Source organism: Nicotiana attenuata, chromosome 7 (assembly GCF_001879085.1).
Source record: "Nicotiana attenuata strain UT chromosome 7, NIATTr2, whole genome shotgun sequence".
Classification (NCBI taxonomy): Eukaryota; Viridiplantae; Streptophyta; class Magnoliopsida; order Solanales; family Solanaceae; genus Nicotiana; species Nicotiana attenuata.
In genome coordinates this window covers 52,909,915-52,934,269 of record NC_031995.1, presented here as the reverse complement: position 1 = coordinate 52,934,269, position 24,355 = coordinate 52,909,915, and the positions used below count along the sequence as shown (strand labels likewise).

The window sequence follows — 24,355 nt, the reverse complement described above, 5'->3', positions numbered from 1 at the left end:
ATGGAACATAAGGGGAGGAAACAATGAGAATTTCAGGAGGAATTTTAGGGAAATGATCGACACCCATAGGCCCTGCATGGTGACATTGTTGGAAACAAGAATGGTTAACCATGCAGCCATGCTTAATGACTTTGGGTTCACTAAGATGATCGAAGTTCCCTCAGAGAGTCAGTTAGGAGGCATGGTTATGATGTGGAAAGATGAAGTAATCAATGTTCAAAATGCAGTTCGTAGGAACCAGGAAATTCATGCAACCATAGAGGTACTTCCCATACGTAAACCTTGGCTTTTTACATACATATATGCTAGTACTTGTGTTTATAGTAGAAATATAATGTGGGAACATCTAGAAAATATTAGCAACTCTTATAGAGGGACTTAGTTAGTAGGGGGCGACTTTAATGATATTCTAGCCGCTAGTGAAAAATTTGGTGGTAAACCTATTAAAGATAGTAGAGCTAGATACATATGGTCAAAAATCAATAAGTGTAACTTTCTCAATCTAGGCTTTAAAGGTAGCAAATACACTTGAAAAACAATAGGCATAATAAGAAAGGCCCTATATTGAAAAGACTTGATAAAGTTTTTGAAAATAAGGAGTGGATTGAACTCTTTCCTAAAAGCTCAATAATCCACCTGCCTAGAACCGACTCTGACCATGACCCTATTCTTATAGAATTGATCCCAAAAAATAGGTCTGTTCATAAAATTCCTTTTAGACTAGAGACCTTTTGGTGCAAACATCCAGATCCAGACATTAGTAAAAAATAATTGGAATAATAGTGACTACTTCAAAGCCAGCCTTAACTTTGTGGAAAAATTAAAACCTTGGAAAGACAACACCTTAGGTAATATTATGGGAAGGAAGAGGAAATTGCTAGCTAGACTCCAAGGCATCCAAACTTCCAATAGCTATACTACCAACAATTTCCTTCGTAAGTTAGAATTAGATCTTAAAAATGAATTCAATGATATTCTAAAAATTGAGGAAGATTATTGGAAATTAAGGTCCAGAGTCTTGTGGCTTAACGATGGAGACACAAACACAAAAGTCTTCCATGTCTGAGCCACAAATAGAAAAAGAAGAAACAAAATAAATTTCTTCAAAGATGATGCTGGGAATGGATTAATGATCATAATCATGTCTCATGTTCACAATTATTTTATCTCTACTTTTACCTATTCTCACTCACAATCTAGCTGTGCTAATCCCCTAAATCATCATTTTAATGGCAATAAAATCAACCTAGGTAATCTAGATAACCCCCTTCTAGACTCCAGAATTAAAAGAGCTATTTTCTCGTTCAAACCCTTTAAATCTCCTGGCCCGGATGGTTTGCATCCTTTCTTCTTCCAAAAATATTGGGATCACATAGGTCAATTAGTTTGTAACCTTTGTCATGATATTTTCAACAACCAAGAAATCCCTCCTGAAACCGACAAAACCTTTCTCTGCCTCATTCCTAAAATCCACAATGCCAACAACATTAAAAACTTCAGGCCTATTGGTTTATGCAATACTATCTACAAAATAATCACTAAGATCCTTGCAAACCGTCTTAGACCATTCCTAGATCATCTGGTCAGTCCATATCAGGCTAGTTTCATGAAAAATAGAAGAGCATCTGATAACGCCACCATCATCCAGGATCTGGTCTCAAAATTTAATAAATTAAAAGGAAAGCAGGGCCACATGATTCTAAAAATTGACCTAGAAAAGGCCTTTGATCGTTTAGAATGGTCTTTCGTTCGCCACACTCTTGACTACTTTAAATTCCCACCTAATTTTTCTAAATTATTACTGAGCTGCATCTCAACTAGCAGTATAGCAATTCTAGTAAACGGATCCGTTACAAATTATTTTGAGCCAAGTAGAAGCATAAGAACAGGGGACCCCATTTCCCCCAATATCTTTATTCTCTGCCTGGAAATGCTCACTAGATACATCGAGCACCAAGTGGACACTAAAAATTGGGATCCCATATCCTTAGGACATAGATGTCCAAAAATCTCTCATTTATTATTTGCAGATGATCTTACCCTAATGGCTAGAGCAAATGATAAATCATGTCAAGCCATTAAATATGGACTTGACCAATTTTGTTTCCTATCAGGACAATGTATCAATACTATAAAGTCGAAAATTCTCTTCTCCTAAAATTGTAATCATACTCTCATTAGGGATATTACCACTATGTTAGGAATTAAAAAAAGTACTAATTTTGGCACCTACCTTGGTTTTTCTATCTTAAGCAATAGCCCAAAGCCTAGGGACTATCAATTCCTAATCGACAAGATGAGAACCAAACTTGTATCATGGAAAATGAAATTCTTTAATTTGGCTGGAAGAACAATACTTGCAACATCGTGCCTAAATTCCATTCCCAACCACTATATACAATACACCCTTCTTCCCAAGTAAACCCTAAAAGTGATTGACAAAGTCGAAAGGGACTTTATATGGGGTAGCTCAATAGAAAAAAGAAAAATCCACCTAGTCAACTGGGTCTACCCTTTGCCAACCTAAACCCAATGGTGGCTTAGGTATCCATAATGCTCTTAATAAAAATCTGTGTACCCTAGCTAGCCTAAGTTGGAGACTTCTCACTAATGCCACAATCCGTTGGGCCAAGCTTATTATCTCATACCATTGTATTAGTCCCACAATGAATAAGTCTTCCTTCATTTGGAAAAGTATTTGTAAAGGTTGGGAAATTTGCTCTAAGGGTATTATATGGTCCCCCCACCTACACTCCAATCTTAAAATATGGGAGACAAATTGGATCCCCAAATTTGGTAACCTTAGAAGAAATGTAATAGGCCCACCCTCTATTAGGGATACTGTAATAAAAATCAGAGATATCTTTGATCGTTGCAATTGGAATTTGGATAGCCTATCCTTTCCTCTTCCTCCGGGGCTACTATCAAATATCACAAACATAAAAATTCGCCTCAAGGGCCCTCAAATGACTTACCTATTTGGTCCCTCACCAATAAGGGGGTGTTCACTACTAAGTCATGTTATACTCTTCTAGAAACACCAAAAAATATTGACTTATAATTTGACTGGATTTGGAAACTAGACTGTCCCAATAAAATAAAATATTTTTTGTGGCAATGCCTACATGACCGAATCCCTTGCAGGAAATACCTTTCACAAATTGGACTAAACATTGACCCTTTCTGTCCCATCTGTAAAAGTCCTATAGAAGAATCCATAAAGCATATTTTTCTAGAATGCAAAGCCGTCAACCAATTTGGGCTTGCCTTCGCTGGCAAAACCCCAATAGCCAAAACGATACCCACTGGCTTATCCAAGTAAGAGACCTCAACTACCCTCTTAGTAACACTTTTTTAAACTGGAACTCTTATTTTCCCTTTATCATTTGGCACATTTGGATTAATAGAAACAATAATAACCATAATAACACTACCAACCCGATCAATGAGTCTCTTATCATGCAAAGGGCTATAGAATTCAAATTACTCACGGAAAAAATCTCTATACACCCTCCGAAATTACTCATCAAAATCAATTGGCACAAACCTCCAAGGGGTTGGTTTAAACTAAACATTGATGCCAGTTTCAGTAACTATAACCAAAATTATGGCTTAGGTGGTGTTTTCAGAAATGCCAATGGTAATTGGGTGGTTGGTTTTACTAAATCATCTCATGCAAGTGGTTCACTAGCAGCAGAATTGAAAGCTCTAAGAGAAGGTCTCAGAACAACAATGGAGTGAAAACTATTCCCACGGGAAATAGAGATAGACTGCACAGAGGTAATTCAGGCAATACATGAAGTTAACAATTTATTTAACAAGGTTGTGAATAATTGCAGGTGGTTAATGCACCAACAGAAGGTTATCCTCCAGCACACCTTCCGGCAGGGGAATAGGACAGCTCATCAACTAGCAAAGAAGTGTCTGGACATGGATAGTCAAGTTTTTGGAGCAGCTGGAAGCAGTAATGCACAGGGGCACAGTAAAAACGTTTTTGTTAGACCACCAAGTGATGTAATAGATTTTGTGGATGGGGAAAGACTTGAAATTACTACTCATGAAAAACTACTATATTTTGAAGCTTGCCAACTGTTAGCAAGCTTAAGAAACCAGTGTGTCCTTCGTGACACATCTTATTATAAACCTGTACTAAACGCTTCTTAGTTATTAATATATATATATATATTATATATATATATATATATATATTATATATATATATATATATATAATATTCCCCTGTTTGCCTCAAAAAAAAAAGAAGAGAATTTACATTTTGCTCATGAGAAAAAATAAGGACGTCTTCTGTTAGTTGACTAAGATGATTGAGGATTTTTTTGGACATAGTTTTTTCTTTTATTGAGTAATTAAATAACAACAACAACAATAAACCTAGTATGATCCCAACAGGTGGGGTCTGGGGAGGGTAGTCTGTATGCAGACCTTACCCCTACCTAATGCAGGTAGAGAGGCTGTTTCCAATAGACCCTCGGCTCAGGAAGGGCAAGAAGAAGAAAAGGAAAGCAAGAAAGGAACAAAGAAGGAAGAGACAAGAAAAAGGGAGAGATAAAGGATAAGTAGTACCAAATAACAGTAACGGGCAATACAATACCTGAGGCGAACAAAACCACATAACGTAATAAAAATCTAAGAATATGAGGAGACATTCATGCTACTAAGACTATCGGTGAACACTAAAAATTATCCACTAACCTTCTACCTTAATCCTCGACCTCCACACCTCCTATCAAGAGTCATGTCCTTAGTGAGCTGAAGCAGCGCCATGTCTTGTCTAACACCTCTCCCCAGTACTTCATAGGCCTACCTCGACCTCTTCTAAAACTCTCCACGGCCAACCTCTCACACCTCTTGATAGGAGCATCAATGCTTCTTCTCTTAACATGTCCGAACCATCTCAGCCTCGACTCTCGCATCTTGTCCTCCACAGAGGCTACTCCCACTCTGTCCCGGATAGCTTCATTCTTAATCCTATCTCTCCTGGTACACCCGCACATCCATCTCAACATTCTCATCTCTGCTACTTTCATCTTCTGCACATGGGAGTTCTTGACTGGCCAACACTCAACCCCATACCGCATAGCCGGTCGGACCACCACTCGATAAAACTTACCCTTAAGTCTTGGCGACACATTCTTATCACATAAAACACCGGAAGCGAGCCTCCACTTCATCCACCCCGCTCCGATGCGATGTGTGACATCTTCGTCAATATCCCCGTCACCCTGGATAATAGACCCGAGATACTTAAAACTCTCTCTCTTGGGGATAACTTGAGCATCAAGCTTAACCTCTACGTCTGCATCATGGGTCTCATCATTGAATTTGCACTCCAAGTATTCTGTCTTGGTTCTACTCAGTTTGAAACCTTTAGACTCCAAGGTCTGTCTCCAAACCTCCAACGGCGCGTTAACTCCGCTTTGCGTCTCGTCAATCAACACTATATCATCGGCAAATAGCATGCACCAAGGCACCTCCCCTTGGATTTGTCACGACAGTACATCCATCACCAAGGAAAATAAAAATGGGCTAAGAGCCGATCCCTGGTGCAACCCCATGTCCACAGGGAAATGCTTCGAGTCACCACCCATAGTCCTCACCCGAGTCTTATACATATCCTTAATCATCCTAATGTACGCTACCGGGACGCCGCTTACCTCCAAACACCTCCACAGGACCTCCCTCGGGACTTTATCGTACGCTTTCTCAAGGTCAATAAACACCATATGCAAAACCTTCTTCCTTTCCCTGTATTGCTCCATTAATCTCCTTACCAGATGAATTGCTTCCGTAGTCGAACGCCCCGACATGAATCTAAACTGATTCTCGGAAATTAATAAATTATCATTTTCAGGAACTCACACTTCTTTTTAACTTTTATTTAATAATTTAAATACAAATTTTAATATAATATTATGAGCTTTTGGAAAAATTTATACTTATTGAGATGGGATACACGTGCAACGCGCGCACCAAAATACTAGTGAATAGAAAAGGGACGACAGAACCAGTGGCGGGAGAGTATTTGATAATAGGATTTCTATTTTGTTTTTGGGTTGAAACCTTTTCATATTTTTATACAAATAGCCCGTCATATTATTGTTTACTTTTTCTAGCCATATACATAGTTTATACATTGATTATACATAATTATATACGTATAATACATAAAATATGTATGTATTAAACATTCACCGGCTATTTTTAGTTTAATCGATTTGGTGGGCAGCTGTTTCGATTAATTCTTCCACGTTGTTGCGCTATACCCCATGTCAATGCATATACACTTTTTAAAATTACATAAATATCTAGTTGATCTCTGTATACGAACATCCTTTCTTAAAATATTAGAAAATTATCTTAAAAGAATAAATTTTGAATTTGGTATATATTTCAATAATATTATTTATACCGTTATTGATAATAAACTTCACCTATAAATTTATACAACATGTCGACGGATAATAATATATCAATAAACATAGCATGGTATAGTGGAGATTATAATACATTGAGTAATTTATGATATAAAGCATAAATTGCAATACAGTAACTAAGTTATTTTGGTTTGTACGGGTTTCTCTTTACATCATTACAAACGTGGAATATACAAAAAAAAAAAAAAAAAAAAAAAAAAAAAAAAACTAATGGAAGAACGATGATGTACAAGAGGAAATATGGAACTTGAAGATCCAAAAACTAATTCATAATTCAGGAGCTTTCCTTATATCTATATCTATACTCTATTAAAAGTACGAAAATTCTTATTTTCTATACTCTATTAAAAGTACGAAAATTCTTAGTAAAATACTGTTCGCTTTTTTTATCCCTTTAAAATAAATTTTACATAGGACAAAATCATAATTAAATTATTTTTCCTAATATTTAGGAGTTTTAAATCAACTAAATTCATTATTTTCCTTGAAGCTTTGAAGTCACCTACAAATTTTCTTATTTAAACTTTCTATGGAATTCTAATATCTTTTATATTATTATAAAATTATAATTACCATCCAAAATTAGGAATTCCAAACCTACTAAACCTTTTTTTCTTAAAGAAAGTTGTGTCTACGTATCCTTTTTAGTTCCAAGTCCGTTCAACATACTTTGACGGCAATTGTGATGAATCTACACTTAAAACTTGGACATTAGCTACATCAACAAAAATCAAGATAACTTAAAACTTAATCAATGCGTCAAATACAATTAGTGAAACAAGGTTCAATGAAATTCAAAAATAGCCAGATTTACCACTGGTTGTTGAAAAATAGCCAAGTTTCAAAAGTTATCGAAATTTAGCCACTTTAAATCTGAGCGAAAACACTGTTCAAAATCCGGAAAAATACGCCCGCAAATTTTACGGGAGTTCCAGCATAAGTATGCTTGAACTCCCGTAAATTTTACGGGAGTTCCAGGATAACTATGCTGGAACTCCCGCAAATTTTACGGGAGTTCAAGCATAATTATGCTGGAACTCCCGCAAATTTTACGGGAGTTCCAGCAAGTATAATTGTCCAGTATAATATACTGGAGTTTGGAGCACTGGTGCTCCAGTCTCCCGCAAATTTTACAGGAGTTAGCAAAGTATACCGGTCCAGCATAATATGCTGGAGTTCGTACACAAATGCACTAGAACTCCCGTATATTATACTGGATCGGTCCCTGTTGCAGCAAAATAGTGGATATTTTTCATTGACTTGATAAACGGTGGCTATTTTTCATTGACCAGTGTGAAAACTGGCTATACCATGATATTTTAACTTTGTTTTCCGAGGAAGGGCTGACTCTAAACCCTAATAATTACCAAGATTATCTATACTATATTAAAGTTACGAAGATCCTTAGCGAAATATCGTTTACCTTTTTTACCCTTTTAAAATAGATTTCATACTAGATAAAATAGTCATTTTAATTATATTCCCGGTGAAAAGTTTCAATGTTTCATTAGGTATTCTGCTCTCGGCGTATGATAGAGTGAAACTTGCTATTGTGCGTCACCATCGAAAATGCCTAGGGGACGACCTCGGAGAGCGTTAGCTGCAACTGAGTTGGAGGATCTACCAGTTCTCGGAACTGGACGGAAGTCTGTGGGGGGTGATAGAGGAACATATGAGGATAGCGAGTGGGAAGGAGCTGACGGAGCAATGGCCAAATTTACCTACGAAGGAAATCAAAACTTCGCCGAACCTGGTAACATCAATGGAGAGGGCTTCTACCTCGAGCGTATCGGAGAAGGAAAAGAGCTCACACAATGAAATTGCGGTACCAACTAAAGAAAATGTGGGGAATCAGATGAAGGAAGCAGTTGGAGCACAAAGGCAATTGGATCTGCCAATACAGGGGAATGACGATCAGAAATGGAAAAGCCTATTTGCTGCAAATAAAATGGCTTCCAGAGGTATGAATTTGCAGTTTATTGCCCCTACAATTAAGAATTGTGAGAAAGTAGCTATGTTGTGCAAAGAGGTGATAGAGAAAGCTACAGAGAAGTGGAAATTATATCTTATAGTGTATGTTGTTGGTGCTACACCAAGTATTGGGACCATAGACAGATTTATAGCAAGTCAGTGGAACTTTGTTTCTAGACCGATAGTTTACTTACATAATAATGAATGCTTTTTAGTGTTGTTTAACTCTACGGAGGATAGGAATGTTGTAGTGTACTCTGGGCCTTACTGTAATGCCCCGAAAAAATTTCTCTAAGTAATTTAAGATTTCGTGGTGCCAGGTAGGCTAACTATAATATTTTATGTTCTAATTAGTATGATGTATATCAATTGGATATGGTAATAAGTGTATAAGTCTTATAATAGGTAATGTGGGGTCTAAGGGGAAGCCTAAGTCTAAGTCAAGTTGGAAAATTACATAATAGGTTAAAATTTCAAATGAGTTCGCACAAGTCCATACTTTGGATGAGCATATATAAATATATATATAAGGTGTTATGTGATGAACAACCTATCAAATGAAAGATCTTCAAGTCTAGTTTCTAACGCTTCAAACCGTTCGTCATTTGGACATTCCTACACAAAGTTATGATCAAATTACCAAAGACTGGCAAAATGCGATCCCGTGGCAGATTCTGCGATCGCAGAATCATTATGTGGTCCGCATAATTGATCTGCGATCGCAAAAATGGTCGCAAAATGGACCAGTGTAGCCCAGTTCTGGGCACCAGTTTTGCGGTGCATTATGCGACCCGCATACCAATTGTGCGGTCCATTCTGCGACCGCAGACCGAGTTCGGAGGGTTAATTTTCCTATTTTCATAATCCGACCCCGTTTTCATAAATAGGCTTTGGAGCTTCATTTGGGGCGATATTCTGATGATTCTAGAGAGAGGTAAGAGAATTTTAGAGAGAGAAGGAGGAAGCCTAACATTCTAACCATTCAATCTTTCATCAATCTTCAAGAATCAAGGAAACCAATCACAAAACCTTCATCTAAGAGGTAAGATTCTATACACTAGACTTTATTTTTGAGTTTGGGGTATAAGATGGGTTATTGAGGTATGATTCTTGGGTGTAATAGTATTATGTATACATGCATGTACAAATAAGGTTTGTGGGAAGATCATTGGACACGAATATATAAAGATCGGTTGGGTAATGAAGGAAATCTTGTAGAAGAGCTTTGAAATCAAGATGCACAACTAGTGTTTGATAAAATGCTCAAATGAGCTGAAACCATAAATATCTTCCTAATTTGTGCTCGATTTTGTTATGTCTCAAAATACATTAGGATTGCTAGAATTTTCGGAATGTTGTAGTAACTTAAGGAAAGCTTAAACAATGTATGTATGGCTAAACCTCTTTCTTCTTAGAATCGAACCCCTGGTGTTCATGTAATTAGTGTAAGTTCCGAAATTGATCATACTAGAATCGTTACCCTAATGTGTTGTGTTGAAAGATTTATGTTCAATGATTGTTTTAAATGTTTATCATGTCGTCATGCAATTTGTGAATATGCTTACAAATGTGGAATATGTATTGAGAAAGGCTAAGAATTCATGTCAAAGAAATTGAATAAAGATTGTTGTGCCGGTTTGTATGAAAATCCTCTATGTGCTTAGAATTTCAAAGCATTTCCCTGGTGTGTGAAAATGCCTTACATGATAGGCTTTATTGTTGTTGGTGATAATGTTATTGAATATGTAAAAAGGGAAACTTGAATTATAAAATGCGGCCAAGTGACAAGATGACTTAATAAGTAAAGCAACTCGTACCAATGTATTGAAATATGGGATTGTGGATTTGGTTGATATCTCAAGGGAGACGGCCTAGCCGATCGGGCCGTGATCAGACGCCATGCCGCACACATGGTGGTGATTGTGCTGAAAATGATCGATTTGGAATTGTGGATTTGGTTGACGTCTCAAAAGAGATGGCCTAGCCGATCGGGTCGAGATCGGATTCTATGTAGGAACACGACGGTATTGTGGATTATGGCATATGGCACTGAGATTATCAACTTAATAAGATGGGAATTTAACCAGAGACTTTGTAATCCTTACGTGATGTTTTCTTTTGTATTTGTTTGAAAGCTCTTGTTGTACATCATGACTGTTTTCTCTATGTTTAATTGTTCATTCTATTAAGATGGTATTTTAGCTTTACATACTAGTACTATTCGACAGTACTAACTCCTTTTTGCCGGGGCGCTACATCTTTAAATGGATGTAGGTGTTTCCAAGGCAGACAGTGTTGATCGCAGCTAGTGGTGTATCCTCTTCCCCCAGCAGTCTCGGTGAGCCCCCACTTCATCCCGGGGCCATGTTCTTATCTCTTGATTCTATTATTACTATTTTTTGAGGTATTGCCGGGGCCTTGTTGCCGGAATTTTCATAACTCTCTCTTTTGTATCTTTAGAGGCTCCGTAGACATTTTGTGGGTTGTGTATGGGTGCTAGAAAGGTCCGATGAATTATGTTGTATTTGGACTCTTGTCTCACTAAATCATAATGTGTATGTATTTTGGAAACTTAACAACGATGTAGCAAAACAAAATGAATTAGTAATGTTTATATATACACCCCTTCTATTGTTTAATTAATGAAACCATGCCTCCTCTTGGTCATAACTGAGTTGGGTAGAAAGTGTCTAATAGGCTTGCTCGATCGGGTTCACTCGGTTGAGCGCCGGTTGCGCTCCCCAAAGTTGGGGCGTGACACTTACACTCTGAATAGCAAGCCAAGAATTATTTAGATGTGGTCTGAGGATTTTAATTTCAACAATGAGGTCTTGAAGACTATTCTGTTGTGGGTGCAACTGCCGAATCTACCATTGAACTGTTGGGAATCTAATTCTCTAAGTAGAATTTGTAGTATACTGGGCGTACCATTATATGCAGATGATTGGACGACTAAAGTGGGAAGTATTTCTTATGCCAGGATTCTAGTAGAAATGGATGTAACAAGGCCGTTGCCAAAGCAAATAAAAGGAGAAGATCCAAATGGAAGGGTTTTGGATCAAGAGGTTTGGTATGATTGAAAGCCACTCTACTGCCCAATCTGTTTGCAATTGGGACATATATGTAAAGATCCAATAAAGGAGAATCCATCACCTAAGCAACCAAAAACCAAATACCAGAAGCCACTACAAGAATGGAACAAAACATGGCAAATGATTGGAGAGAATCTGAGCATACTGGGGCAAGCGCAAATTGCAGGAAGGGAGAAAATTCAAAAAATACAATCAATTATAATAGAGGATCAAAATCAAGAAGATGGATGGAAGATTGTGAAAGGAAAATCTTTGACTAAAGGTGTAAAGCAGAAATCAAATAAGGTCGTAATAACTTCAAATGGATTTAGTAATCTAACTGAATCTAGCTCCCATGTCATGGAAGTAGTTGAAGCTGCTGGAGAACCGAGTAGCAGGGTGGTACAGTTTGATTCTCATGGCTTGTTTATTCCTACATGATTGTTGTTACATGGAATGTTAGGGGCTTGAATAAAGTATATAAATATAATGAAATAAAGAAGTATATTAAAAAAAATAAAGTAGCTCTAGTTGCGGTAATTGAACATATGGTAAAAGAGCACAAAACAACACAAGTGATACAGAAGATAATTAGTAACTGGAAGTGGGTTGATAATTATGCAGCAAGCAGTAGGGGTAGAATATGGGTGTTATAGGATCCGAGAGTGCTGGATTTTAACATGCTCAACATTTCATCACAGATTATTACAGGGAGAGTCTTAATACATAGTACGAATGTAAAGTTCGTGCTCTCAGATGTGTATAGCTTGCATACTGTGGAGCAGAGAAGACCCTTATGGGAGGCATTGAGACAAGTGTGTAATGCAACTAATGGCCCTTCGATTGCTATGGGGGACTATAATGTTGTTCTAAATGTGGACGACAGGTATAATGGGAGCCAAATTCAGGAGATGGAAACCATGGACTTCTCAAATTTCATGGTGGATACTGGGCTAATTTAATTGATGACTATTGGAAGAAAGTATACCTGGACTAATAACCATGACCATAGTAAGATTGATAGGGCTTTGGTGAACTCAAGGTGGTTGGATACTATGCCACAAATAGAGGCGATAGTGTATGATCCTATGCGCTCTGATCACACTCCTATGTGCCTTTGTTTTAATCACGAAGTACATAACCCAGCAAGCCTTTTAAGTTCTTTAATCAACTTGCAGAGCACATAGATTTCTTGCTATGAAATTGCTGAAAGTTGAATTGAAGAAGCTTAATCACAAGGAATTTAAATATGTTACTGACAAGATCAAGGTCACCAGGGCACAACTTCGGGTAGTTCAAGAGAAAATGAGGGACCCCGACCATCCAGCTGAGCTAAATAATAGTAAAAGAGATTTGAGGAATAATCTAGACAAGTGGTCAATGGTGGAAGAAAATATTTACAAACAGAAATCTAAGGTTCAATGGCTTAAATTGGGGGATTCTAACACCTCTTACTTTATGCAAGCATCAAAAGCAGATTGGCTCAAAATAGGATCTCTACACTGGCTACTCAGAATGGTGCACACACCCAATCACAAGATGAGCTGATACATGAGATTACAGGGTTTTACCAGTAGTTATTAGGGTCTTAAGCAAATTCACTACTACCTATTAATCCAAGTATAATGAAAAATGGACCTATACTCAACAGAATACAACAGCTATAACTTATTGAGCATGTGTCAAAGGAGGAAATCTATAAGGCTTTGCAAGGAATTGATGACTTAAAAGCTCCAGGATGCGATGAGTATAATGCCCCATTCTTTAAAAGATCATGGTCAATTATTGATGATAAAATAGTTGAGGCTGTGCAGGATTTCTTCACATCCGCTGAACTAGATAAGGCCATTAATTGTACCACTGTGACTCTCATCCCGTAGGTCCAGAATCCATCCATCTGAGTTTAGGCCTATTTCCTGTTGTACTACTATTTACAAGAACAACAATAACGATCTAGTAAAATTTCACTAGTGAGGTCTGGGGAGGGTAGTGTGTACGCAACTTTACCCCTATCCCGAGGGAGTAGAGAGGCTATTTTCGAAAGACCCTCGGCTCAAGAAGACGAAAAGAGATAATATCAGTACCACTAGTAGAAACCGTGTAAAAAATAACATCAAGAAAATCAGAAAGTAGATGCAAAGCATAAGTGATAGACAGTACATAGACCCGTCACTATGGAAAATGAAAGAGTAGTAAGATGCAACATTGCCATTAACTGACTTCGACAAAAACCCTACCAGACTAGCCTCACAAAGGTACGGAGTAAGGAAAGACTCAGCTACCTCCTAACCTATAACCCTAATGCTCGACCTCCACAGCTTCTTATTAATGGCCATGTCCTCGAAAATCTGAAGCCTCGCCATGTCCTTCCTGATCACCTCTCCCCAATACTTCTTAGGCCGTCCTTTACCTCTTCTCATGCCCTCCAAAGCCAGCCGTTCACACCTCCTTACCAGAGCATTTGGGCTTCTCCTTTGTACGTGTCCGAACCATCTGAGCTTAGCTTCCCTCATCTTGTCATCAATGGGAGCCACGCCCACCTTGTCCCGAATATCTTCATTCCTAATCTTATCCATCCTAGTGTGTCCTCACATCCACCTCACCATCCTCATTTCTGCTACTTTCATCTTCTGGATATGTGAGTTCTTAATAGGCCAACACTCAGCCCCGTACATCGTGGCCGATCTAACCACCGCTTTGTAAAACTTACCTTTGAGTATCGGTGGCACTCTCTTGTCACACATGACTCCAGATGCTGACCTTCACTTCATCCACCCCACCCCAATACGGTGTGTGACATCCTCATCGATCTCCCTCCCTTTATGGATAACTGACCCAAGGTACTTGAAATTGCCACTCTTGGGATGACCTGTGATTCAAGCCTCACTTCCACGCCCACTTCCCTCGGCTCTGTGTTGAACTAACACTCTAGGTACTCCATCTTCGTCCTACTCAGCTTGAAACCCTTAGACTCAAGAGCCTATCTCCAGACCTCCACCTCTCGTTAACACTGGTTCTCGACTCATCAATCAGAACTATGTCATCGACAAATAACATACACCATGGTACCTCCCCTTGAATACGGTGTGTTAACGTGTCTAACACCAGGGCAAATAAGAATGGGCCGAGTGCAAAACCTGGTGTAACCCCATAACCCTCGAAAACTGCTCAGAGTCACCTCCTACTGTCCTCACCCGAGTCTTAGCTCCATCATACATGTCCTTAATTGCCCAATGTAGACAACCGGCACGCCTTTTACCTCCAAGCATCTCTAGAGAACTTCTCTAGGAACCTTGTCATACGCTTTCTCTAAATCAATAAACACCATGTGCAGACCCTTCTTCCCTTCCCTAAACTGTTCCACCAACCTCCTAATAAGGTGTATAACTTCTGTAGTGGAACGACCCGGCATGAACCCGAACTGGTTGTCGAATATAGACACCATACTCCTCACCCTCGCTTCAACCATCCTCTCCCAAACTTTCATGGTATGACTCAGTAATTTGATACCCCTATAATTGTTACAACTCTTGATATAACCTTTGTTCTTATACAATGGAACTACCATACTACACCTCCACTCTTCCGACATCCTCTTCGTCCTAAATATAACATTAAAAAACCTAGTTAGCCACTCCAAGCCTGCTCTACCCACACACTTCCAAAATTCAACCGGAATTTTGTCTGGCCCAGTCGCTTTGCCTATACTCATCTTGCACATAACTCCTACGACCTCCTCAACCTCGATGTGCATGCAGTTCCCAAAGTCACGGTGACTCTCAGAATGCTCCACCTTGCACAATATCCCGATCCCCTTCTTTATTCAGAAGTTCATGAAAGTAAGTCAGCCATCTTCTTTATAAATACTCTACCATCGTCGTCCTTGATGCATCTCACTTGGTCCAAATTCCGAGCCTTCCTCTCTCTCGTCTTGGCTAGCCGGAGTAACTTCTTCTCTCCGCCTTTCCCCCCCAGTTCCTCGTACATACGGCCATAGGCCACAGTCTTAGCCTCCGTGACCGTCAGCTTAGCTTCCTTCCTAGCTACCTTATACCACTCCATGCACGTTCTCCTATCCTCCTCACATGTGCTTCCTACCAACTTCAGGTATGCCGCCTTCTTATCTTCCACTTTACTTTGGACCGCTTCATTCCACCATCAGTCTCCTTTGTGCCTGCTAGAGACGCCCGTCAAGATCCCTAACACCTCTCTCACAGCCTCCCTTATACAGTCTGCTGTCGTCGACCACATAATGCTCGCGTCACCACTGTTCCTCCAGCTTCCTTAGACGATAACCGCCCCTCCAACTCATGGGCTTTATCCTCAGTCAAGGCACTCCACCTGATTCTCGGTCGTCCTCAGCAAACCTTTTCCTTCTCTTTAATACCAACGTCCATCACCAAGAGCCTATGCTGCGTCACGAGTATCTCACTCGGAATAATCTTACAATCCTTGCACAATCCTCTATCACACCTCCTAAGGAGGAGATAGTCAATTTGAGTCTTTGCCACGGCATTTTGAAAAGTAACTAAATGTTCCTCCCTCTTCTGAAAGTTAGACTTCGTAATCACCAACCCAAAAGCCCTAGCAAAGTCCAACAGCGAAGTGCCTCTTCCATTTATCTCCCCAAAATCGAAGCCTCCATGCACCTCGCTATAGCCGCCGACGGTCGACCCAATATGACCATTGAAATTCCCCCTTATGAATAGCCTCTTAGTAGGCGGGACCTGGCGCACAATATCATTAACCCCTCCCAGAATCGTCGTTTAACCTCCTCATCCAGGCCCACATACGGCGCGTAAGCGCTAATAATATTTTGGGTGAACTCTCCAACCACCAACTTAATAGTCATCAATCTATCATTCGCCTGTCTACTATTTACAAAATTATTTATAAAATCCTTACTAGCAGGATGCAAAATATTATGGAGTTTCTTGTGGATGGATGTCAATTAGCTTTTGTACCAGGTAGAGTGATGTCTAAAAATATAAATTTGAGCTATAAGTTTGTTAAGGGATACAATAGAAATACTGCCTCACTTAGGTGCATGTTAAAAACAGATATGAGAAAGGCTTATGACTCTCTTGAATGGAGTTTCTTAGAGTAGGTGCTTATTCACATGAACTTTCCTGATATCTTTATACAATGGATTATGAAGTGTGTTAAAACTATATGTTATTCCATTCTTATCAATGACAGCCAACATGTCCTTTCCAAGCAAAGAAGGGACTTAAACAGGATGATCCCCTATCCTCTTTCTTGTTTGTATTAGCTATGGAATTCTTTACTAGATTGTTGAAGGGGATGAAAGAGATCAAGGAGTTCCACTATCATCCAAGATATGCAAGTTGAATATTATACAATTTGGGTTTGCTGACGATTTCCTGTTATTTAGCAGGAGGGATGTGGAATCAGTGAAAAAACTATTTGATTATTTCTAGGAGTTCTCAAATGCATTTGGCTTAGTAGAAAATATTGAAAAAAGCTCTGTATATTTTGGTGGAGTAAATCCAACTGTGCAACAACTGATACTGGAACATTTGGGTTTGCTAAAGGCGAGCTCTCTATAAGATATCAAGGAGTGCCACTTAGTACAAAGAGACTATCAATGATACAATGCAAGCCTTTGTAGGAAAAAATGATTGGGAGGATAACATGTTGGACTGCAAGATTTCTATCATATGCCGGAAGGATTCAACTGATAAAAAATGCACTCTTTTCTATAAAGACATTTTGGTCTCAGATCTCCACTTTGCCAAAAAGATTACTGAACTGATTGAAAGTGCTTGTAAAAGGTTCCTATGGACCGGTGGAGTAGAGGTTTCCAAAATAGCCTTGATTGCTTGGGATAGATTGTGCCTGCTAAAGTCTGCTGGTGGCTTAAAATTTTTAGATATCCAAGCTTGGAACAAAGCTACAAGCTGTAAACTACTGTGGAATATTTGTCAGAAAAAAGATAAACGATGGGTAAAATGGATACATAGCTATTATGGGAGAAATATAAACCTATGGTTGAGCCAGGAAACAAAAATATCATGGTTGGTAGAAAGAATTTTGAAAGCAGCAAAGCATATGGAATCGGTGGGGTTATAAGAATCAGATCTTACTCTAATGCATGACTTTTCTATTCTGCAGACGTACTTGAAGCTTAGAGGTGATTTTCCCAAGTGTCCCTAGAAGAGATTGACTTGTAACAACTATGGTGCTCCTAGATGGGTCTTTATTCTATACCTGGCTTTAAATGGAACACTTCAGACAAGAGACAGTATAGCTAAATGGAGTGTGGTCGATGACTTAACCTGTCCTTTGTGTTCAGAGGATCCAGAAATACTAGATTATCTGTTGTTTAAATGTTCAATATCGTCTGTGATGTGGAAGAAGATTTTACAATGGCAAGGAGTGGACAGAGGACCATATGAATGGAAAGATGAATTTGTTTGGGCAATAGATCATGTAAAAGGCAATTATGCTAAAGCATATCTATTCATAGGATGAGTTTGGCTGCATGTGTGTATTCATTTCGATGGAGCGAAATTTGAGATTGTTTCAATAAAAAGTGAGATCAATCGAGACTATAGTTAAAATGATTGCTCAAGAAGTGTATTGCAGGGGTCATATGAAGAAGAAACTAGCAGGGAGTATGAAGCATTTGAAAACCTATCCTAGTAGCTGATATTTTAATACTAGTTCTGTTTGTTTTGTATAAGGAATTATTTTTGGTAATGAGTAGCTGAGAAGTGCACAAGAGTTTTGGGACAGGATGTCCAAACTCTTGTTGATTTGTGCTGTACTTATTTCTTACTCGTTGGTGAATAAAATTATTTGTTTACAAGAATAAATAAATTATTTTCCTCATATTTAGGAACAATCATTTAATTATTTTCCTAATATTTAAGACTCCAGAATTAACTAAATTTTATAAAGTATTTATTAGTCAATCAATCGTTATTCTCTTCGATTCTTTTTAACAATAAGTCAAATCATATTACGTACTGTCACGACCCATATTTTCCTCCGTAGGATATTGTGAGTACACCTAGTCTCTAAGACTAAGTAAGCATAACACTTGCTGATTAAGTAATAGATTTTTAACCAAATAACTGTTAAGCATGAAACAGAAGTTTCCATAATAAGCCAACAATCTCGACATGATACAATATCCCAAAACCAGTAGTACAAGTCATAAGCTTTGCTAAGAGTCAATAGAATAACAATACATCACTGTCCCAGAGTAATGAGAAACATTAGAAATGAAATACAACAGAAGGTGACTTCAGAGCCTGCGAACGTCCAATAAGTATACCTTAAAGTCTCCAACCGCATAGGCCTAAATCTCAAAACCAACTCGATCCGAAGTACCTGGATCTGCACAAAAATGTGCAGAAGCGTAGCATGAGTATACCACAGTGGTACCCAGTAAGTATCAAGCCTAACCTCGGTAGAGTAGTGACGAGGCCAGGTCAAGACACCTACCGGACATGTAAACTTGTGCAGTATATGTCATAAAACTAACAAGGAAAGAATATCAATATAAGGCCAATAACAGAAAGATTTCAAATTACCATCAACAGTGAAAATAAGGAGAGCGCGAATGTCAACGAGAAATAACCAAGTAATTAAGCAATAACACAACGAGGGTACAGATGAAATATGAATGTGTTCAAGTAGGGAAAACGATGACAACTCAATCAATAAAATCATTCCTAATGCACGAATTTCAACAGGAATTACCCCAGGTACCACTTCTCATAATCTCAGATCATAAGTCACAACTTCCGAACCTTACACATATGGCACCTTGTGCCCACACTTTCCAAATCACTTTCGCACGGTAAAATCCACGTGCTACCATGTACATAGTATCCGTGTCAAATGCTAATAAATAATATTTGAGGGATCTATTCATATACAATAAAGTAAAATTACAGTTTCTGAACCAAGTAGGAAATCAATGAGGAAATGAGTTTATTATAGAAAATATTTGGGTGAAGAAAATAATATTTTCAAATAAAATAAAGCATCGGATAAGCTACTGATTTGAATATGGAATCTAATAAATTAAAACATAATAACAATTCCTTTTAAGTATAGTAGAAACATCAGATAGGGTAAGGAGATTAAGTTGAAAAATTGATTAAAGTGAAATATGACGACTATTAAAAATAGTAAAGTACCGAATGAAACGAAGAGTTTTAACTTAACAGTCACATAAGGTAAGCATGTTATTAATTCTTTTATTTAAAACTATTACGTTACTAACACCTCAACAGGGTATGAGATGATGAATTAGAGTAGTAAATTCATTTTGAAAAGCAATTCACCAAAATAATAGTAATAGGAAAGAAAAACAGGAAATGACGGCAAAGTAGTAACTAATGGAAATAACTCAATCCTCGAAATCAGTAAATCCAAAATACCCGTCCTCAAAATCTCATATGATAAATACTGAAAGCTAACACAAAACAACAATGAATACAATACACGCAATCTGTTGTGGCGCGCAACCCGACCCTATAGTACAAACACATTACTCCTTTATTTCACCCGTTACAGCATGCAACCCGATCCTACCGTACAACCATGATCCTCCCTTATTCCATCATGTAAATATCAATAATAATAAGTTTTATGTTGCGGCACACAACCTGATCCCACCATATAATCGGAGTCAATATCATAAGCCTCCCTTATTTCAGCATATCAATCCGCCCTTATTTCATCTGTTGCGGCACGCAACCCAATCCCGCTGTATCAATATAAATCCTCCCTTATTCCAGCTATTACGGCGTGCGACCCAATCCACAAGCAATTTAAATTAAGAACAACAATCCAATATTCAATTTAATCTCAACGAAGTAGTAACGAGGCTATAGAAAGGCACTCACTATAAACCTGTGCGGGTATAAATGAAATAATAGCAGAATGGAGAAAAGAAGAATTAACATAAAAATCGGAACATGAAATACATAACAGAGGGCCCCAGAATATCACCTATGATCAATTCACAGTACAACACAGATATAAAACAACAGTCAAGAACAATCATAACATATCTTCTTCGTTGCGACATGCAACCTGATCCACAAATATATATACAACTATCGTTGCTGCATGCAACCTAATCCCAAATAGTAATACCAATATCCGTTGCGGCGTGCAACCCGATTCAAACAATAATACCTGCAACCCGATCCCAAATAATAATACCAATTTTGCAACCTCATCCACAAATATATATACAAATATCCTTGCAGCATGCAACCCGATCCCAAATAGTAATACCGATATCTGTTGCGGTGTGCAATCCGATTCCAAACAATAATACCTGCAACCCGATCCCAAATAATAATATCAATATCCATTGCGGCATGCAACCTGATCCCAAACAATAATACTAATATCTGTTGCAACGTGCAACCCGATCCCATACAATAATAGCTATATTCGTTGCAGCATGAAACCTGATCCCAAATAATATAAAATAAATGTACAAACTATGACATATCTCACATGGAACTACAATAAGGAAATTATATGATTAAGACATAAGACGGATAAAAGTGATTATCTAACAATATATAAAGTCATAAGGCAAATATAGGAATTCAGTAAATAAAGACACAAATTCATGGGAACATATAATAAATTAAGGCATATAACGAATAAAAGCATGAATTTAGCAAGTAAAGGCAAGTAGCAATTACAACATTTACACGTAGTAAGATGGAATAAATGAAGACATGAAATAAAGAGGAAACAACCAACTAAGTATCCCACCGCACATGCTTAACCCATGACCGCATATATACACTTGTCACCTTGCATATACACCGTCCCCACACATAAAACAAATAGAAATTAGTCCAATCAAGTCTTAATTCCCTCAATTCAAGGTTAACCACGATACTTATCTTTTTTCTACAACCAAATCAATAATCAATCACGTCTTTTCCTTTAGAATAAGCCTCCAAACCAATTGAATCTAAACAAATATAGTTCAAACAAATCAAAACAAGACTTAGAAACTACCCACGACTGAAAAGGTTCAACCTTTAACTAAATTGAAAAAGTCAACAAAAGTCAACCTCGGGCTCGCTTGGTCAAAATCCGAGATCCTGACCAATTTTTGATTATCCATTCACCCCCGAGCCTGTTATGTTATATGTCTGAAATCCAACCTCAATTCGAGGTCTAAATCTCAATTTTATCCCAATTTCTACCCAAAATCCCTAATTTCTACTTTGAAATCACTAACTTTAAGGTTAAAATCAATGGGTGATTACGAAAATACATCAAAACTCGTTAGAAAGCACTTATCAATGAAGGTAGGATGAAAATCTCTTCAAGAACCTCTCTAGTCTGAGCTCTATTTTTCAGAAAATGGTGAAATTTAATGAAATCCCGACTTTCAACTTTTATTTAACTGGGCGTCAGGTGTTCTTCGCGTTCGTGAAGCACCTGCTACGTTTGTAAAGTGCACAGGCCTGTTGGCTTTCGTGCTCGCAAGGTCTCAATCGCGTTCTCAAAGGAATTTCCCCGCCTAGCCTCTGCGTTTGCATACCATGTATCGTGTTCGCGATGAAGGACTACACCTGCCTTCCCCAGCCTTCCCAAAGCTACTCATTCGTGTTGGGTCTGCCATGTTCGTGAAGGGCAGTCCCCTCAAGCCTTCGCATTTGCGACCTCCTCTCACCCGAGCCCCCTGGGCTCCAATCCGAATATGCACACAAGTGTAACAATATCCTATAAACTTGCTCGCTACCTCAAATTATCAAAATAACGTCAAATAACAAGAATCAATCATTTAAACTGAAGGATTTCAACTTAAAACAAAATTTTCACAATCTTTCATATAATGCGCCGAAACACGCTCGATTCACCCCAGACCACAATCAAACGTGTGTACAAGTCTAAAAATATCATAAAAACCTATCGAAATTTTCAAAACACAGATTTGAGGTCGTTTACCAAGATCGTTTACCATGGTCAACTTTAGTTATTTTTAAAGCCAAAAATCATATTTTCTTTAAAATTTCAGATAAAAGCTTTTCGAAAAGCGACAAGGACCTACTTTGACCTCTGATGCGCTCGATCCTCCTGGTGATCTCCATGACTCGAGTAAAATGAATATCATCATCGGTCTCCCTGGCCATCTTTAGCCCGATACCATATGTAAGACCATCTATAAACCTCTGCACCCTCACTACTAGAAATTCGGCAAAAACGACCGTGGTCAGCCGACCAATTTTGGTCGGCCTTGGTCAGTTTTTTAAAATATTTTATTTTTTAATTTTTTTTAAGAAACCGACCAACTTTGGTCTGTTTTTTCGGCAATCTTTTTTTTGAATTTAATTGACCGACCGAAATCAGTCAAAAAATACCGACCAAAGTCGGTCGGTTTGCTCTATTGACTTTACGATTGTCGATGACCATAAATTGGTCGGTTTTCGGTCCATTTTTGCCAATTATCGAGCAACATCGATCGATTTTTGCGGTCGGTTTTTCCCATTTTTTATTAGTGCATCTCCCTCTTTGTGGGAATCAGAATAGCTCTATGGTGTGACAAATCCACAAATCTGGTCTCATACTATGTAGCGGTCATGATACCCTGCTGAAGGCGCTCAAACTGACTACGAAAGTCCTCTCTTTGTGTGAAGGGAATGAACTTCTATAAGAACAATTGTGATAACTGGGCCTAAGTGAGAGGAGGTGAACCTGCTGGTCTACCCCAAACATACTCCTGCCACCACCTCATGGTAAAGCCATGCATCTGAAACACTATGAAGTCAACTTTGTTGGACTCCACTATACCCATGTTGTGCAATACCTCATGGCAATGGTCCAAGAAATCCTGGGGGATCCTCAGAAGGTGTACCGTCATAGCGAGTGGGAAACAACTTGGTGAACTTGTCCAATATCTTCAGCCCTTCATCTGACATCGTGGCTCTCTCTTCGAGCTATGTAGCAACAACAAGATGACCTTCCTCAATTGGTAGAACTGTTGGGGTCTGATACATGTGAGCCATCTTCTATAGAGTGTGAATAGCGAGAGTCTGAGCTCCTTCCCCGTCCTGAGAAACGACTAGTGCAATTGGAAATATACCAGCACGGTCCACACTCTCCATAAGGCCAACTAAGCAGACTAGGGCATCTTCAAGTACTGGGGTAGAAATGAACCCCTCTAGGATGTGAGCTAGTCCTACTGGCTCGGCCAAAACAAGGATCTCCTCCTCCTGCTCAATCCGAGGATCAACATCAGGCGCCACTGCATGTGTTCTAGGCTGAGCTCTTCCCCTACCTCTAGCTCTACCTCGACCCCGGCCTCTACCCCTGGTAGTGGTTGTAGTTTGGGGCTCTGGCTCCTGATCAACTTAATGTGTCCTCACCATCTGTGAGAGAGCAGGACAGTAAAGGTTTAGACTTCTGAATTAACAAATCCACACTACAATAATGTAAGAAAGTAAAGTTTCCTAATAGTTCGTTAGCCTCTCGAAGATAAGTGCAGACGTCTCCGTACCAATCTGCAAGACTTTACTAAACTTGCACATGACTCGTGAGACCTAGGAAACCTAGTGCTCTGATACCAACATGTCACGATCCAAACTCCCACCGAATTGTGACGGTGCCTAACACTGTTACTAGGCAAGCCAATAGTTTCACAATCACAATAAACTCGAATAACAAAACTTACTAATCTTAACAATGGTAATATCATAAAATATTCGACAAAATCAACAATAATACAACTACAACCATCCCAAAGATCTGGTGTCAACAAGTACATAAGCACTATAGAATCTAAAAAATACATAGCCAAATCCTCAATACAAATCGTCTGAATGATAGAATGTTGAAAAG

The 24,355-nt window shown here is 38.5% G+C and overlaps 1 protein-coding gene across 1 annotated transcript; it reads left to right on the top strand.

Annotated features, from left to right (window-relative positions):
* LOC109230492 lies at nt 7,968-10,985 on the top strand. The gene is made up of 2 exons (XM_019395984.1): nt 7,968-8,416; nt 10,701-10,985. Exons 1-2 carry the CDS (start codon nt 8,128-8,130, stop codon nt 10,733-10,735), a joined length of 324 nt encoding a protein of 107 aa, XP_019251529.1. The 5' UTR covers nt 7,968-8,127; the 3' UTR covers nt 10,736-10,985.